The sequence below is a fragment of the Camponotus vicinus genome, unplaced genomic scaffold (assembly GCF_025532165.1).
Source record: "Camponotus vicinus isolate PSW18456_S1 unplaced genomic scaffold, iyCamVici1.0 SCAF_12, whole genome shotgun sequence".
In the NCBI taxonomy this organism is placed as follows: domain Eukaryota; kingdom Metazoa; phylum Arthropoda; class Insecta; order Hymenoptera; family Formicidae; genus Camponotus; species Camponotus vicinus.
In genome coordinates this window covers 4,478,171-4,497,056 of record NW_028141948.1, presented here as the reverse complement: position 1 = coordinate 4,497,056, position 18,886 = coordinate 4,478,171, and the positions used below count along the sequence as shown (strand labels likewise).

The 18,886-nt window shown below is 42.1% G+C and overlaps 3 protein-coding genes across 3 annotated transcripts; 2 read left to right on the top strand and 1 right to left on the bottom strand.

Moving 5' to 3' along the window:
* Positions 1 to 2,575: 2,575 nt before the first annotated feature.
* LOC145963215 (uncharacterized) lies at positions 2,576 to 3,253 on the bottom strand. Its single transcript, XM_083084936.1, has one exon. The coding sequence runs from the start codon at positions 3,251 to 3,253 to the stop codon at positions 2,576 to 2,578; it is 678 nt and encodes a 225-aa protein (XP_082941062.1).
* A 12,943-nt stretch (positions 3,254 to 16,196) lies between these two features.
* Positions 16,197 to 17,128, top strand: LOC145963214 (uncharacterized). The gene is made up of 2 exons (XM_083084934.1): positions 16,197 to 16,316; positions 16,490 to 17,128. Exons 1-2 carry the CDS (start codon positions 16,197 to 16,199, stop codon positions 17,126 to 17,128), a joined length of 759 nt encoding a protein of 252 aa, XP_082941060.1.
* Positions 17,129 to 17,130: 2 nt separating this feature from the next.
* On the top strand, positions 17,131 to 18,246 carry LOC145963213 (uncharacterized). The gene is made up of 2 exons (XM_083084933.1): positions 17,131 to 17,967; positions 18,235 to 18,246. Exons 1-2 carry the CDS (start codon positions 17,131 to 17,133, stop codon positions 18,244 to 18,246), a joined length of 849 nt encoding a protein of 282 aa, XP_082941059.1.
* Positions 18,247 to 18,886: the final 640 nt, after the last annotated feature.

Below are 18,886 nucleotides of genomic sequence, written 5' to 3'. Positions count from 1 at the left end.
GTCATCATCAACAGTCTTCGGGGGCCTTCCCCTTCGCTTCCTAATCCTCCCCACCGGAGGGGGGGAGTACCCTGGGTAGGCAAGCCTAGAGGGGGTACCGCCAGGAGCTGAACCTGAGCTTGTCGCTCCCTTTCATCTGCTTCTTTCGTGGCCATTACGGCCTCCGTAAACTCGGTCACCGCTAGCCATGCCTCGCCAGAACCAAGCATCACCACAACCATATGCTCGAGGGTCATGTTCGCAGCTCGCCGCGCAGGATCAGCAAGGTCGGGATCCATGTCCTCGTCATCAATCAAGCCCATCATCGGGCCGATAGCCAAGACCGGGTCATCATCTGCCGTCACCAGACTGCCACCCAGTATCCACGTCGGAGCAGGGGCCGATCCCGGAATGAAAGAAGCTCTTCCTATTTTTCTAATGAGCTGACTCCTTTCAGCCTGCCATCTACTGCAGTAGGACAGTGTGTGCTCAGGCGTATCGAGTCACATGCCACACATGTTGGATCAGGAACTCGTCGGATCCTATGTAAATAAGATCCAAAACACCCGTGTCCACTGAGCACTTGAGTAAGACCTCCGCTCCTCCTATTCATCCATTCGTTAAGACACTGAAGAATTGCCGAGATAGTTCTGGTACCTGCCAGACCCGGGCTAGCCAAATAGGTGGCCCACTTTTCAAGGGTCTTGTCGCTCTCCTGCACGCGTATCCCGACCAAACACCTTCTGTCATAGGTCCCCTCCGACCTAAGAACCGACACCCGCTCGGCAGTTCTTCGCCGCTCGTCCGCCATGAGGGATAACGGGGGAATCCTCGCGAGCAACAACGCAGCGTCGAGAGATATCGTTCTATACACTGCAATAACCCTCACTGCTACCGTATGGAGCACCTTATTCACGATCCGTTGCGATTTTGCAGATGCCTTTAATGCATCGCACCATATTGGAGCCGCATAAAGAATAACGGATAATACAACGTTAGCATATAAACGCCTTTTAGCCTCGCCTGGACCTCTGAGATTGAGCATCAATCTGCAGAGGGCTCTGATGACTTTACTCGCTTTTTCGGCCACTTGTACAAAATGCTCGTTAAAATTGAGCCGTTCGTCTATAATAACACCTAAGTATTTCATACATTTCTTAGTCTGTATGACATCTCTATCGAGGATATCGGGGTAGGATCTCACTCCCCTGCGTCTCGACAAAAGAACCGCTTCCGTTTTCCGACTAGCAACTCTAATTCCGATACAGTCGATTCTATCCAGAGTCCTCGCAACCTGCAGATTAGCGCGCCTCACTGCCGTATCGACCATATCCGCCAACGCAAGAATAAGTGTATCATCGGCATAACATATTAATTGACAGCCATATTCAACTCCGCCTCGAAGAATCCGATCGTAGCCAATATTCCAAAGCAGGGGGCCAAGGACAGAGCCTTGGGGAACCCCTGCTGTCATCGGCCTGACTTCAACGCCGCCAGATATGACATATTCCACAGATCTCTCAAATAAGTAACCATCGATGATCCGCTTCAAGTAATCGGGAAATTCCTTTCTCGACATCGCATCTCTGATAATTGGCCACGGCATTGAATTAAAGGCGTTTTCAATATCGAGACTGACAGCTAGAACAACACCGCCTTCTCGAAACGCCATTTCCGCCGTATTTTTCAGTCTCATCAAGGCATCACACGTAGATCTACCGGCTACGAACCCATATTGGTCCTCGGATAAGGCTGCATCTTCCGATTCCACCATCCATGCGTTAATCCTACTGGCGATAATCCGCTCCAATAATTTTGCGATATCCATAAGCAAACAAATCGGCCTTACCTTAGGCGCCTCACCTTCAGGGGTGACTCCCTTCGGGATTAACACGAGCCTAGCTCGTTTCCACAATCGCGGAAAAGTACCTGATCTAAGACACGTGGTGTAACATTCTGCAACCTTTTCCATCATTTCAAAAGGAGCCATCTTCAACACTCTCGTAGGAATGCCGTCCAAACCCGGCGCCGAATTACGAGCACTATCTTTAATAGCGCGGTATATCTCCGTGACATCGACTGTACACTGATCGTCCCAGAAGGGGACTGACCAGACTGTGCGCGGATCTGTCTCCGTACCATTTGAAAAGAGTCCATCTATTAGTGTTCGCACTAGAGGTGGATCCATTGTCTCCATTAGCGCAGCGGTTGCCGGTCGCAAGCGGCCCAGGACCAACTTATAAGGAAGGCCCCAGAGGTCCTCGTTAATGAGGTTAAGCAGTTCGCCCCACACGCGAGCCTTTGCGGCGATAATTGCCACCCGCAACTTCTTTTTAGCCTGTCGGTAAGACTGCCGACAAATATCGGCATCACGTTGATCTGTGAGGCATCGCGCACTCCTAGTGGCGACTCGACACCACCTACGTCTACTTGCGATAGCTTCTGACCTCAGGTTCCTAATCTCATCACACCACCAGTATGCAGATTTTTTACCCACAGGTCTAACTAGCCTAGGTGTACTGCAGTCCGCGGCATTACGCATCGCGGTGGCTATCCAGTCCGCGTATTCATCTGCAGAGTTACTTTCCAACGATAACTAGCACGTAGCACAACTCCAAAGCAGGGAAGCCTGAAACCTATCTGCGTCCATTTTCCTCCAATTCCAACCCAGTGGAGATCGACCGGGAGGCGCCGAGGATATACTGTACTCAAACTCAAACATCATGTAATTATGATCTGAGAGGGTCTCCGTATCGAGCGCTACCCGCCATTTCGACACCTTGCTTACAAGTCTCGGAGTACACCATGTCAAATCTACCACCGACGAACCTTGCGGACGTACACATGTGGGCACTTTACCGACATTCAAAATCCTTAAATCTAGACCAGCCGCCCAGATTTCAACGTGGTCTCCTCTTATATTCGCATTCCGAGCGCCCCATAGTATAGAAGCGGCATTAAAATCACCACCTATAATTGCTTCGGAGACAGTAGAACGAAGGAAGTCCGCCATCTCATCCAGCCTTCGGCTCATTCGTCGTAGAGAATTGCTCGGAGGTAAATAACAACTTATCATATCTATAGACTTAAAACCAACGACCATAAAGCCATCGCACTTCTTCCTTACCTTTACCGGACCGGTGTTGACACGGTTATGCCACCAAATAGCAGCCAAGCCTTTTTTACACAAGGACAGTGAAGGCCCATCCTGAAGACTGTACGGCGGCTCAGAGATCAAGCACACATCGATACTCCATTCTTTCGTGTGTTGCATGAGTAAATCATATGCAACACAACTCCGATTTAAATTGCATTGTATAATACGCATTTATTTCTCTGAGGAAGTCATTTCAGCCTGCCCCCGATTCAGGCTATCCTTTCCAGGCAAAGACCCGCAGCCCACTGCACCCAGTCGGTGCTGCGCATCCCTGCCCGACGTCGCGCACAATACACATTTAAGTTGCGCGGAACAATTCTTCGCCACATGCCCCGCTAGACTGCATCGGAAACATAATTTATGCCGATCAATATTAGAGCTATAGTTCTGCTGTCTATGCCCGAACGCCCAACACTTCCAGCACTGTATGGGTTTAGCATCGAGAAGTTCTACTCTGGCAGTAGCCCATCTAATTTGGATCTTCTTCCGACTAGCCACTCTAATAGCAAGAGACAGAGGAAGCTTGACCCAAGTCATGTAGAGACCATTATTCATGGGCCTCATGGGACTGGCCGTCACCTCCTCCATTTTGCAACCGCCAACATTCGCCACTACGGCAGCTACCTCATCAGACGTCACCGACTCATCAACTCCGATTATCCTTAAGTCACCTTGCCGAACCGGACGAGTCATAGATGCCGTTTCACCTAACACTTTGGTAAGTTCACTCTTTAGTCTTTCAGCTTGCTCACCACCATCGGGACCTGACACCTCTATAAGAAGCGCACCTCCTATCGTCTTCCTAATCCTTGTATTTTTAATTCCCATTTCTTTTAGCGAGATGTTCTCTTTCGCCTTGCGCATAGCGTCGGCATATGAGAACCCTTCCACAACGCCCTTGATTGCGACTGCAGCACCTCGGGGGGCTTTTCGACGTGTGATCCTTTTGTCGATCCTCTCTCGCGTCCCTGCAGTATTCCTATTAGTACTATTTACACTATTTACCTCATTATCTCTATAGTTTACAGCGGATCGGGCTTCTCCCGAGGCCACCAGCGGAGGCCCACGTTCGCTAGATCCAGGAGTACCAATCTTAAGCGGAGAATCTATAGATGACAGCGATGGGGGAATCACCCTTCCCACTCGTCTCTCCCTCCGCTTATTTCTTCTTTTAGCCACGCTCCATTCGCTATTAGTATCTTCGACATCCCCGCCAGACTTACCGGTGCTCCCAGGGGCACCAGGAGTCTGCAGAGGCCGAGAAGCAGGAGCCTTATCACGAGATGGAGCCACTTGTACATTACTCTTCACCCTTACCCTCGGCGTACGCTGAGGGAGGGGAGAGCTTACTTGATCCTCCAACTTCACTGTTTGAGGCGACAATCTCTTCTCTTCGGTAGGTTGTAATTGTTTCGTCACTTCTTCCATTATCTTTCTTATTAATTCTTCCTTTTCTTTTTCAGGTTCATCGCGGGACTTCAGCGGACCATCCTTCTCGGACATCCCAGAGCGGACATCGTTCAACGGCGGACCCAGCAACGGAAGCGGCGAACTCAGCGACGGACCCAGCGGCGGAAACTTCTCTCTTTTCGGGTAGGTATCCTCTTGTACTCTTTTACTCTTTCCTAATCCTTCTCCTCTTCTTTTTTTTAGACTCATCAATGGACTCCGACAGAGTACCCTCTTCAGGCATCTCCATACAGACCTCACCAGGCAACATCGACGATCCAGGCAACATGGACTCTTCGTTATCCAGGTAAGTATCTCCGTTGTCTTTTCTACCTTTAATTAGATTCTTCCTTTCTTTTCCAGGCATTACAACTGGATCCATCGGATCTTCCCATCACCATTATCCTGCACCCTTTCAGCCAACAGCTGTACTAAGTTTGTAAGTGCTACCATTCTCTCGGTAATGCGTCGCATCAGAGGACCCTGCATTGTCTTACATTTGCTTTTGATAAAATCAATTTCGTTTATCCATCTCTGCGCCATAGCGCCAAGACTTGGGGTAGAACGATCCCTCAGTTCATCGAAGTCTTGCGGTACCTCCTCAGCTCTTTGACTAGTCGATTACATACCTTTTCCTTATTTAGGAAAGGTTTTCTACTAACCATCTTACCTTTCTTTTCAGCCAAAGTACCATGGTCATCCGGCAGACTCTTCTGGGAATGTCCCTCCTGGCGCCCATCTGACGGCTGCTCATCCGTCGTGTCAGAGCTTTTTCTCGTATATGACGACTTTATCCTCTTCTTCAGGGGCCGGACACACTTACTAAATGTCTTCACACCACGGGGCCTTAAGTTCCTAGGACTCCCCGTGAATTCACCCACATACTCCGCTTCGGAGCTTGATTCAATCACTTTTCTTTTTGTCCTAGGCTTACCCGGCCAACTATCTCGAGAACGCACATTTGCCACATCAACTTCCAGTCTCGTATCGTTTACTACAATCGCGACATCCGCACTTGATCGACCAGAAATCACCGCGTTTCTTTCACCACTCGGACCAGGCACAACTACATCTACATCAGAATCACATCGACTCAAACTCACTTGGCAGGAAACAGCCTCGCGTCGACCTGACGAACCAGGCCTCACTATCGGAATTGGAGTCGGCGGATCCTCCAAAGATGACACGTAAGTATCTCCATCAATTTCAACGTCACTAGCTAACATATTTTCCTTTCCTTTTTCAGGCACAGGACCAACTTCCGCAGCACTATCCCTCAGCGAACCAGCAGATGACATCACAACCGTATCATCATCACCAGTCACTCCATCTTCATTCCTGAAGACTTTATCTTCCTCTTCCTTTTCAGGTGCAGGACCATTCTTAACCTCATCAGTACTCCTCAAAGGGTCCATAGCCATCCTCGCAGACGTTTTTTCACCCGTCATGCCTGCGGAGCACATTTCGGGTAGTCCGTAGTCCGATAGTCCGATATCGACGAAGCAGAGACCGGGACAGTATCCCCACTACGCCGGCACTGAAGGCTCCGACCACCTTCGGACACCGTAAGTTCATTTTCGCTATCCGAGTTCATTGCCATAATCGATCTTTTTTTTTTTTTTGGCTGTTTGACAGAGGGGAGCCACCCCGAAGCAAAAAAGAGGGGGGCTACAGTGGACAATGGGCAGGAAACAAGGATGGGAGGGGAGCGCAAGATGCGCCACTCACACATTCACACCCACATTCACTCACCAGGAGTTGGAAGGAATACGGGTAAGGTAGATGGGGTCAAAAAGAAGAAAGAATAGAAAGAGAGAAGAGAAATGAGTCGGGGCGTTTTGCCGCCCCTAACGGCACTCGGTGGGCCGGGCATTTGAAGTCAGGGTTTGCCATCCCCTATCCGCATCAGGCCAAGGCGCCCGAAGGGAGCGGAACCCCTCTTCCATCTCCTTCCGGAGACGGGGAGTGCAATGCCCATTCCCGCCCAGGGACCCCACCCCCCCGGGCCGCAGAGACCGGCAATGCCGTACCAATGCACCCCGGGGGGCCGGAGCCCCAAATTCGGGAGGGAAAGAGCCTGGGAGTCACTTAGTTCGGGATCCCGCCTGCCGGGAGCCCCGGATTGAGAACCACTGGGGTCTCTCTCCAGGGTCCGCAAACTGCGGACTTAGTCTCCCAGCGACCAGTCTCCCAGCGACCAAGATCCCCCAAGCCTCCCCACCACGACAAGGTGGACTCCCACGGGGAGGATGCTGACATGATTGCTGTTTATGGAGATAAGTATGGAGTAAATAGACCTTTTTACACCCTACAACTTTTGTTTGAAATAATTTTTTGTAAAACTTCTATTTTTTGTGATATTTCGAGGTCCCGACTCTTTTGAACACTCCGTATGCCGTAGCGATGTAATGACACGTTTCCGACCCCAGGTTCATTTGCAAAAAATGATTATTATGGTGCCCCCGACAATCTCTGAAAATTTGTTGATTGAATTTCCGAACACCCTGTATATATATACAGGGTGGCCCATTTTAATCCATCCAATCGAATATCTCGAAAACCAAGCCCGGGAGAGAAAAATATTTCAGACAAAAGTTGTTTGGTTTCGAGGGGGCCATAAGACGGTACCATTGGTTTGACCTTGAAGAGTTATTTGAAGGTCACATGAAGGTCAACTTGAATATCTTAAATGGAACACCCTATATATTTTTGGACATTCTTGTAGCTTATCTCGAGAGCTTTCCAAAACACTATAATTAAGTTAGTTTTCATTAAGTACTATCCGAGTTATGAGGCTTGAAATAATTTCTTAATTTTACATAAACCATAAAATATCTAGTAAAATATTCATTTTTCGATTATCTTACCTTAATACTTTTATGTACAAAATAATGGAAGGAATTAATTGATGTAAAGAAAATACATAGTTGTTTCGAAAAAAAATATGTAATTTGCAATTAACAATTACATATTTTTTCTGAAAAATAACTATGTGTTTTCTTTACACCAATTGATTCCTCTCATTATTTTGTACATAAAAGTATTAAGGTAAGATAATCGAAAAATGAATATTTTACAAGATTGAAATTAATATTTTACGGTTTATGTAAAATTAAGAAACGATTTCAAGCCTCATAACTCGGAAAGTACTTAATGAAAACTAACTTAATAATAGTGTTTTGGAAAGCTCTCGAGATAAGCTACAAGAATATGCGATAAAAAGTTGGGGTTTCTATTTACAAAATTCAAGGTGACCTTTACGCGACCTTGACAACACTCTTTACGGTCAAACTGATATCGCTGTGTAATACGTTACTTGAAACCTTACAACTTTTGTCTGAAATATTTTTGTCTGCCACGCTCAGTTTTTGAGATATTCAGCTGATACGGATGGTCAGCGACACCCTGTATATACAGGGTGTAACTGAAAAAGCGCCCACAGAGCAAATAGCGTTATACCTGATTAAAAGTCGAGTCGAAAAGTCCTGAACCATTTTTTTCTATAATGCTTAATAAAGCGGTAATTATTGAGTAAAGTTGCGCCAATAAGCACCGATCTTTAGACGGACGCACGTAGTGAGCCGCGCGCCTGGTAGTTTGCGTGAGCGCTCCGCCGCTACGGCGCTATATCATGTCGCTATCGTACAATATTTTTATGCGTCTTTATAATGCGAGAAACTTTATTTTGCATTAAAAATCATATTTCTTCCGTTAAAAGCGTTTCCTTAAAAAAAATTTCGACAAGGAGGCTAAAGGTTGGTGCTTATTGGCGCAACTTTACTAAAAAATTACCGCTTTATTAAGTATTATAGAAAAAAATGGTTCAGGACTTTTCGACTCGACTTTTAATCAGGTATAACGCTATTTGCTTCGTGGGCGCTTTTTCAGTTACACCTTGTATATATATGCGTTCATTTATAAGCATTATACGATTTAATTTTTTATATGAAAGAAATATATTTTCTTATAACTCTTATAACTCCAGAAAAAGATAGGGATGTATGTGGGAGGTGGTCGGACGTGTCTTTACGCCCATTTGATCAACGAGCGACAGAATCCATCCATGGCAACGGCATTGACGCATATCTTGTGGAGAGAGCATTCACACATTTTTCAGCCTAACGGATAATTGCTAGAAAGCAATATTCGCAGACTAGAAAAATATGTGAAGCGCAAGTGGCTGGATCGGGAATCGAACCCGAGTCTTTCGCTTTCCGGGCAACTGCTCTAGACCACTGAGCTATCCAGACCTAATGCTGTTTTTTAACACAGTGATATGCGACTCCAGAGCGATGTCGGTATCTCGCTCGATGCAATGCTGATTGCCATGGATCCTTGAAAGGTCGCTCGCTGATCAAATAAGTGCCGGTAGAAGTATTCGCGTGCATTGCATGCTGGCTTCCGACCAAAGCTGCCAGATCTCCGCTGCAAGCAACATGCAACACAGCGTGGAGGGGGTAATGAGGATGTGAGCGTAAGCGTACATGTGAGCTCGGCGCTTCGGCTAGCTTCGGATAGTAGAAGAGGACAGAATACAGTCTTCTGTCTCCTTCCTACCAAGCTGGCAACGAAAGACGGGCGACGCGCGACACTGCTCGCTTCTCGATATCTCAATGCGTGCGACAACGTTAAATGTTTTTCCCTTATAGCTTTTTATATTATACACATATTTTTTAACTAATAAATATTAGGCCCTGCGCACAATAGGAAAAATATTAAATATTAAATAATAAATTTATAGAAAGAGAAAAAGAGAAGAGAAGAGTTCCTTTCTCTTTCTCTCGTTCTATAAATTTATTATTTAATATTTAATATTTAATATTTTTCCTATTGTGCGTAGGGCCTTAATCTATTTAATATATTTTTTAACTGATAAATATATTATACATTTATCAGTTGTAAGAAAATATCGATATATTTTTTCATGTGAAAAATTAAATGACATAATTCTTATAAACAAATGTGTGTATATATATATATATATACAGGGTGACCCATTTTAACTTAGGCAGCCAAATAACTCGAAAAATAAGCAAGATAGAGAAAAATGTTTTAGACAAAAGTTGTATGGTTTCGAGGGGGCCATAAGATGGTATCATTGGTTTGACCTTGAAGAGTCATTTGAAGGTCACGTGAAGGTCACTTCAATTTTTTTAAATGGAATACTCTATATATTTTTGTACATTCTTGTAGCTTATTTCGAGAGCTTTCCAAAACACTATAATTAAGTACCTTTCCGTTAAGTACTTTTTGAGTTATGATGCTTGAAATAATTTCTTAATTTTACATAAACCGTAAAATATTCATTTTTCGATTATCTTACCTTAATACTTTTATGTACAAAATAATGAGAGGAATCAATTGGTGTAAAGAAAACACATAGTTGTTTTTAAGAAAAAATATGGAATTGTTAATTGCAAATTACATATTTTTTCTTCGAAACAACTATGTGTTTTCTTTACACCAGTTGATTCCTCTCATTATTTTGTACATAAAACTATTAAGGTAAGGTAATCGAAAAATGAATATTTTACAAGATATTTTACGGTTTATGTAAAATTAAGAAATTATTTCAAGCCTCATAACTCAAAAAGTACTTAACGAAAATGTACTTAATTATAGTGTTTTGGAAAGCTCTCGAGATGAGCTACAAGAATGTACAAAAATATATAGGATGTTCCATTTAAAAAAATTGAATTGACCTTCACGTGACCTTCAAATGACTCTTCAAGGTCAAACCAATGATACCATCTTATGGCCCCCTCGAAACCATACAACTTTTGTCTAAAACATTTTTCTCTATCTTGCTTATTTTTCGAGTTATTTGGCTGCCTAAGTTAAAATGGGTCACCCTGTATATGTATATATACTCATTTTTAAGAATTATACGATTTGGTTTTTTAATATGAAAAGATATATCATAATATTTTCTTACGATTAGCAAATATATTATATATAATATATTTACCAGTTATAAAAATATCTAATGTAACAAGCTAAAAGAGAAAAACGTTTAACGCTGTCGTACGTATCGAGATATCGAAACGTAAGCAGCGTCGAAAATTTATATGCTCGATATGTATCGAGCGGAAAGAACGAATTGTCAACTGACAGCGTAGCGCAGTGGGTAAGGCGCCTGATCAGTACGCTGCCTGTCGCTGGTTCAAATTTTACCATTGAGTTTTTTTTATCTTATTATTGTGCTATATATTTTTATTATTTTAACAGACAAATTAGTATTTTAATTATAAAATATATTTAAAAATCATTGAAATAATTTATTTGCTATGCAATGAGAACTATAAATAAATGTTTATTTCATAAAAAAATATTAATTCAATGATTTTTAAATATATTTTATAATTAAAATACTAATTTGTCTGTTAAAATAATAAAAATATATAGCACAATAATAAGATAAAAAAAACTCAAAGGTAAGATTTGAACCAGCGACAGGCAGCGTACTAATCAGGCGCCTTACTCACTGCGCTACGCTGTTAGTTGACAATTCATTCTTTCCGCTCGATACATAACGAGCATATAAATTTTCGACGCTGCTTGCGTCTCGATATCTCGATACGTATGACAGTGTTAAACGTTTTTCTCTTTTAGCTTGTTATATTAGATATTTTTATAACTGGTAAATATATTATATATATTTGCTAATCGTAAGAAAATATTATGATATATCTTTTCATATTAAAAAATCAAATCGTATAATTCTTAAAAATGAATATATATACATACATACATACATACATATATATATATACATATACAGGGTGAGCCATTTTAATTAACGCACGCAATTATTTCGAAAACAAAGCATTTTAGAGAAAAATGTTTCAGACAAAAGTTGTATGGTTTCGAGGGGGACATAAGATGGTACCATTGGTTTGACCTTGAAGAGTTATTTGAAGGTCACATGAAGGTCACCTTCAATTTCTTAAATGGAACCTACTATTTGTCATTGCATATTCTTGTAGCTTATCTCGAGAGCTTTCCAAAACACTATAATTAAGTACTTTTTTGTTAAGTACTGTTTGAGTTATGAGGCTTGAAATAATTTCTTAATTTTACATAAACCGTAAAATATCTTGTAAAATATTCATTTTTCGATTATCTTACCTTAATACTTTTATGCACAAAATAATGAGAGAAATCAATTGGTGTAAAGAAAACACATAGTTGTTTCGAAGAAAAAATATGTAATTGTTAAATGCAAATTACATATTTTTTCTTCGAAATAACTATGTGTTTTCTTTACACCAATTGATTCCTCTCATTATTTTGTGCATAAAAGTATTAAGGTAAGATAATCGAAAAATGAATATTTTACAAGATATTTTACGGTTTATGTAAAATTAAGATATTATTTTAAGCTTCATAACTCGAAAAGTACTCGAAAAAATACTTTATTATAGTGTTTTGAAAGCTCTCGAGATGAGCTGCAAGAATATGCAATAAAAAATAGGCAGTTCTATTTAAAAAATTGAAGGTGACCTTCACGTGACCTTCAAACGACTTTTCAACGTCAAACCAATGACACCATCTTATGGCCCCCTTCAAGCTATACAACTTTTGTCTGAAACATTTTTTTCTAGCTCTAAGTAATATCGAGATATTTGACTGACAAAAGTAAAATGGGACACCCTGTATATATGTTCGCGAGAGACAGCGGTGTATCGCGATAGCGCAGGATTTGAGGAAACGTATACGCGAGTGAAATCTTAGTCACATAACGTAATGTAAAAATAAGTTTATTCAAAAGTCACAAAAATTAAATATAAAATGAGTATGAGAATTAAGCGGTTTTATCGGAGCGGTTTTACTGAAGTGGTGAGACAAGGTTCTCTAATAGTTTAAACTGCGAGACTGAAAAGTTTGACTGGAGTCTACATGGATTTTCATTCCCTTTTATTAAGCATGATTTCGAAGTTCGTTTCCACGTGGACCAATAAATCTTAAATTTAGCGGTGAGCTCAGGGCGCTGCGATCAAGGCATCTGACGTGTCGAATTGCCATTCGCGATACGATTTTCAATCGGCTGATTGGCGAGTAGCTGATTGCGTAGCGCGGTCGCGCATGCCTGTGCGTTGCGTTTACTCTATCGATGGTTGACTTTGTTTTGATCAGGTATTTATAATATACGTTTCTTCCGTGACAGAAAAGAGAAAGTTAGCGTGAGCGATTGGGTTTCTATACCAAACAGAAAAGTCGAGAATGTTATAAAGGAACGTTATTTTTGAATTTAATGGAATACTTATATTAATTTTCAGAACATATTTGAATGTGATAGTAATACAATTCTAATGACTATTATATTTCGAACATCCCGTCCGCCTCGTCTGTGCATGACAAAATAATCAAGTATATTTGCGAACGGGCAGGTGTCGCAGTCGATCACATCGATACGCTATTGATCGTGATTCAGGAACAGCGCGTGAGATGGTGTAGTAAGATAACAGCTGCGCGATAGTAACGTAGTGCGAAGGCACGTGTTGATCGTTTCGCTCGAGTATTCGTTTCGGGCGAGAGTAAGTAAACGCGAATGTAATGATGTGCATACAGTAATGAACAGTGTGAAGTGATCACAAAAAATTTTCGGTGAACAAAGCGAGTGTATAACAAAATGAAAATTCGAAAATAATCGTAAGTGACAGGACTCGCAATACGAAGCGAACATGTGCTCTGATAAGTGAGAGAGAGTAAGAATGAAATCTCGCAGTGAAAAAAAGGACTGATAATGCGGCTCAGTACGAGACAATAGTACGAAACGCGGAACGAATATAATAGACCGATAATATAGAATCATAATACAGTGAACATGGAATTATAATACACAGTGCGTGAAAAATTAAAAGTTCGATAATTTCACGGAACCAGACGCGGCGAGAGCGGTACACAGTGGGGCGAATTCGTCAAAAACCGGATATTGGAAAAAAATAAACATGCGTAATTCGAGTTTTGACAACTTTTTCTTTTAATATATATCAAGAACTATGAATAGATATGTTTATAATTGATTTATTCCTCCTTCCTTTATTAAAATAATCCGATAAAAATATGACATTTTCGTAAAAGTTTGAATTCTAGTAATTCGATAGATTACTTTTTAAATTTTCTGTGGAAAGCAGAACTATGAATATAAGTTAAATGCTTATTAGAATTTGTTATTAGATTTTTGAAAAACATTTATTTTAATTGGCTGTAGTTCCGAATAGCTGTTACCTCCGATTGGGTTGAAATTTTGCAGAGACCTTCTTCTCAACGATATAAGAAAATTGCCCAAGGGATTTTGGCGCATCGGCACCGTTCCGTCCCCACCTCCCCTCAAAGATAAAAAATATTTTACTCTGTATCTTCGAAAATATCGATTTTAGAGAAAAAAGTTTCGAATAGAAGTTGAAGCTCTTGAAAAGATCTACAAGAAAAGTTATATACATTTTTTTTTTCGTAAACTCATTATTTTGGGTACTAAATTAGAAAATAGTGCGCGCGCGCGTGCATACACATACGCGGGGGGTGCAAGGGGGCTTTCGGCTCCCCCTGCCGCACCATCTCGCCGGTAGGTAAGGTGGACTTCGCTTTACAACTTACAGCATGTGGCAAAGCGAGGTCCACCTTGCCTACCGGCGGGATGGTACGGGAGGGGGGGGCCGAAGGCCCTCTTGCACCCCCCGCGTGTGTGTGTGTGTGTATTCCATATCTCAGACATGGGTTGGGGGGAGGGGGGCGAAACCCACTGCGTCTGCGCATGTACTATAGAAAATGTTAAATACATTAGTAGGATGTAAACAAACTTCATATACATATATAGGGTCTTCAAAAAGTCCCGGAACGCTAAAATATCTCGAAAACGATCAACTATAATAAAAAATATGTAAGAAACAAAGTTGTAGGACTAAATAAAATGTACCTAATGATGATAAGAATTTGACCTTGGATAAAGTACTCAAGATCATATGAAGGTCAAGTTGATTTTTTTAAACAGAACCCCCTATTTTTTATTACCTATTCTTGTAGCTTATCTCGAGAGCTTTCAAAAACAATAATATATAATATAATAATCTCGAGAGCTTTCCAAAATCAATAAACTATAATAAAGTATTTCTTCATTGAGCACTTTTCGAGTTATGAGGCTTGAAATAATTTCTTAATTTTACATAAACCATATAATATCTAGTAAAATATTTATTTTTCGATTATCTTACCTTAATACTTTTATGTACAAAATAATGAGAGGAATCAATTGGTGTAAAGAAAAAACATAGGTGTTTTAAAGAAAAAATATGTAATTTGCAATTAACAATTACATTTTTTTTTTAAAAACAACTATGTTTTTTCTTTACACCAATTGATTCCTCTCATTATTTTGTACATAAAAGTATTAAGGTAAGATAATCGAAAAGTGAATATTTTACTAGATATTATATGGTTTATGTAAAATTAAGAAATTATTTCAAGCCTCATAACTCGAAAAGTACTCAATGAAGAAATACTTAATTATAGTGTTTTGGAAAGCTCTCGAGATAAGCTACAAGAATAAGTAATAAAAAATAGGTTCCGTATAAAAAAATCAACTTGACCTTCATATGACCTTGAGTACTTCATCCAAGGTCAAAGTCTTGTCATCATTAGGTACATTTTATTTAGTCCTACAACTTTGTTCCTTACATATTTTTCATTATAGTTGATCGTTTCCGAGATATTTTAGCGTTATGATGTTGTTAATAATAATCTATAATGCCTAAAAGAAGCGTTAAAATTGTCAAACTTTAACTTGTTATATCTTCTAAATTAATGCCGTCCCCTACTTATTTTTTGCGGGGAATTACTCAGGATAACCTCCTCTATAACATTGAAGTGGCGGTAAAATCGGCGAGGTCTGACCTTTTATGCATATTTACCATACTGGTTTTGGTTTGTTAAAAAAAGACTAGCCCACTATAGGTTAAAATTACTATTTTCTAACATAATAGCCAAAATAATGAGCTTACGAAAAGAATGTATATAACCTTTTTTGTAGATCTTTTCAAGAGCTCGAATTTTTCTTTGAAATTTTTTTCTCTGAAATCGATATTTTCGGAGATACAAGGTAAAACATTTTTTAACTTTGGGAGGGGGTGGGGGCGGAACGGTGTCGATGCGCCAAAAATCCTTTAGTACATTTTCTTATATCGTTAAGGAGAAAGTCTGTGCAAAATTTCAACCCAATTGGAGGTAACAGCTATTCGGAACTTTATCCGGCAAAATATTTAGTTTTTTAATATGTCAGATTAGTATCCCCCTTCTTCCCCCTTAAAAAAATATATTAAATTTACTCTATATGGACCCCCCGAATGGGTCTCCACCTTGGCGTGGTGGAGGGGCTTATGGTCGCATCCGGGCTCACCCGTTTAAGGGATGAAGCCGAGTGCGACCAACGAAGAGGGACCCCCCAAGCCAAGGTGTTAATGAAACCGTGCCGACGGCTACGTGGCGCAGGGGGTGCTGCGTCTCGAACGGTTCCCCCGGATACCGGGCGACCTCCGGGGTATTTAGCCAAGCCCCAGCCATTCGCGGCTCTGGTTGGGTGATATCGCGCTTCCGCGGTACTCGTGGGACAAACATGGACATGACAAACAAACATACTAACAAAGATACAACTATGGACAAAGTCCTCCAGGGCGTGGCTTCCTTAGGGAGCGAACGACCGGAGGAATGCAACTCAGGGGAACCCAAAACCCGAGTTAGATATAGCGGAGCTGCAAGAAGACGCTACAAGAAATAGCTTCAGAGGGATGGAAAGGCTACTAAAGCCCAAATCCCTCCCGCTGAAACCGATTCTAGTCCTGGGCCCAGTAGCGGTGGAGCCCCGACTGTGGCGCTTAAACGCGCCCGGCCGGGGAATAACACCCCTAGCCCCAACGACACTCGCCAGGGCAAACCACCAATGATCAAGAGACATATGCCCAAGCGACCAAAGGGTTTATCAGATTAGCCCTCATTTTGGAGGGCTTTCCTGATAAGAAGCTAGGAGCCGTGGACTGTGGAGTGATCAGGAAAATGATCAGAGGGCGTATCCTCGAGTTACCCGAGGGTACAAAAGCCCCCACATTCTCCTGCTCCTGGGAGAGAGACGGAGCCTTTGTTTTTGTGTGCGACGACGAGCAGTCGAGGGACTGGCTAAAAAGCCTCCTCCGAACTGAAGGTGGGGGAAACTCCCTACGTGTAGTGCCGGTCGACGAGCTGCCTAAACGCCATCGAGTGGTGGTACACGTGGAGGAGCCAGACTTGTCTTCTGAGGAAGCCTTGAGGCTCCTCGGCAGACAAAACGCAGGATTGGCGACCGGAGATTGGATCGTCACTAGGGGGAGCGTGAGTAGGGATGCCACGAGCACCCACTTCGCCTGTCTGATTGGGAATCAATCTCTAGACGCCCTGAAGTCCTGCAATTTCAGGCCCAGCTGCAGTCTTGGACGGGCAACCGTTAGGCTGCTTGAAAAGGAATGCGGCAAGAAGCCTGAATCTGTGGAGGGAATACCAGGGGAGACTGCCTAAATATGACGGTCTTCACGATACCCATCACCCAAATTAACTTGCATCACAGTAAAGGCGCCTCGGCTATCCTTGCCAGGAGCACTGCTGCGATGCACACACACCTTGCCATTATCCAGGAGCCTTGGCTCCTGAATAATGCCATCAAAGGTTTGGGCGGCTGTGGAACTATTTTCAGAGCCTGCTCGAACCGTAAACTAAGGACATATATTGTAGCAAAAGGCCTTAATATCACTTTTCTGCCTCAGCTTAGCAGCGAAGATCTAACTGTCGTCCAGACGAGCATCAACCTGGAGGAGGGAAAGACAATGGACTTATTCATAGGGTCAGCATACATGTCCTATGATTCCTGCGATCCTCCACCTCAGGACAATGTCAAGAACCTGGTTGCCCATGCTGAGGAAGCAGGACTCGAACTCCTCCTGGATTGTGATGCTAACTCCCACCATGTTGGTTGGGGGAGCTCAAACATCAACCCGAGAGGGGAGAGCCTACATGACTTCATCCTGGACAAGGGACTTATCATCCTAAACAGAGGTACGGAACCTACCTTCATGGACGCTAGAAGACAGGAGGTAATCGATATTACTATTTGTACCAAGGGCGTGTCTGAACTGGTAAGAGACTGGAGGGTCTTAGATGAACCTTTAGGATCCGATCACAGGCAGATACGCCTCACCCTTCGCCAGCAACCTGCAATCTTGCGGAGGCGAAATCCTAGGAAAACGAATTGGGACGGCTTCAGGCTAGACTTGAAGAATAGATTAACTACCGTTCCGACCAGATTCCATACCAGGGATAACCTGGAAACTGCCGCGGCTTGCTTAAGGGGTAACACCACTGTAGATTTTTTAAAAAATCGATTTTTTTTTGCTTAAAAAATACTTTGAAGTCTGTAGAATATGAGGAAAAAACTTTTATACCTGGAAAAATTTTTTTTGTATGAAATTTCGTGGTTTTTTCCAGGCGCCTCGCGCGTCTCCAAAACGACTATTCGCATTAGCGCGCGCACCTGCTCGGAAGGTACTACGTATCGACTTGCCTAATGATTTCAAGCTTTTCTAATGCCCTACTAGATGTCGCTAAATGTCTCTATTTACTATTTTCAGCTAGAGTTTTAATCTAGAATAATTTTTACACAGAAGTACGTTAGTATAGTGTCGGTATACTTTGTTGACAAACGCACGTGTTCCTGGCTTTTTGCGATTTTTTGTGTGTTTCTCTGTGTTTATACAGTAAATTATAGTGTGCGTGTGTATAATTAATCGCTATAGTCAAAGTAAAACAAGTTAAAATGAGCGATAAAGTGTATGTGGGCAAAAAAGGTTCGAAAACATCGTATCCAACGCGGCGTCGGAGCAACGCGTCAAAGCGACCGTTGAATCGATACGAAGCCGAGAAAGATTCTGAAGGCGTCAGTGCTTCTGCAAAAAAACTAGAGAAATGTGGTAATGAATTTGACATTAATTATAGATTTGGCTATAGAATCATAAATTTTTTGATGGTTTTTTCTGCAATTGCGGAGCACGTTCGTTGTAAAACGTGCGGCTCAAGCATAAGTTTTCAAGAAAGAAGTCCCCGTGGTCTCGGCTTCAAAATTGTCATTGTTTGCCCAAATTGCCCGGCAGTTGAAATTCCAAGCTGCAAATATATACGAAATGCTTACGAAATCAATCGTCGAATTGTGCTTGCGATGCGGCTTCTCGGAGTAGGGCTGAATGGCATACTAAAGTTTTGTGCTTTCATGGAGTTACCGCGGCC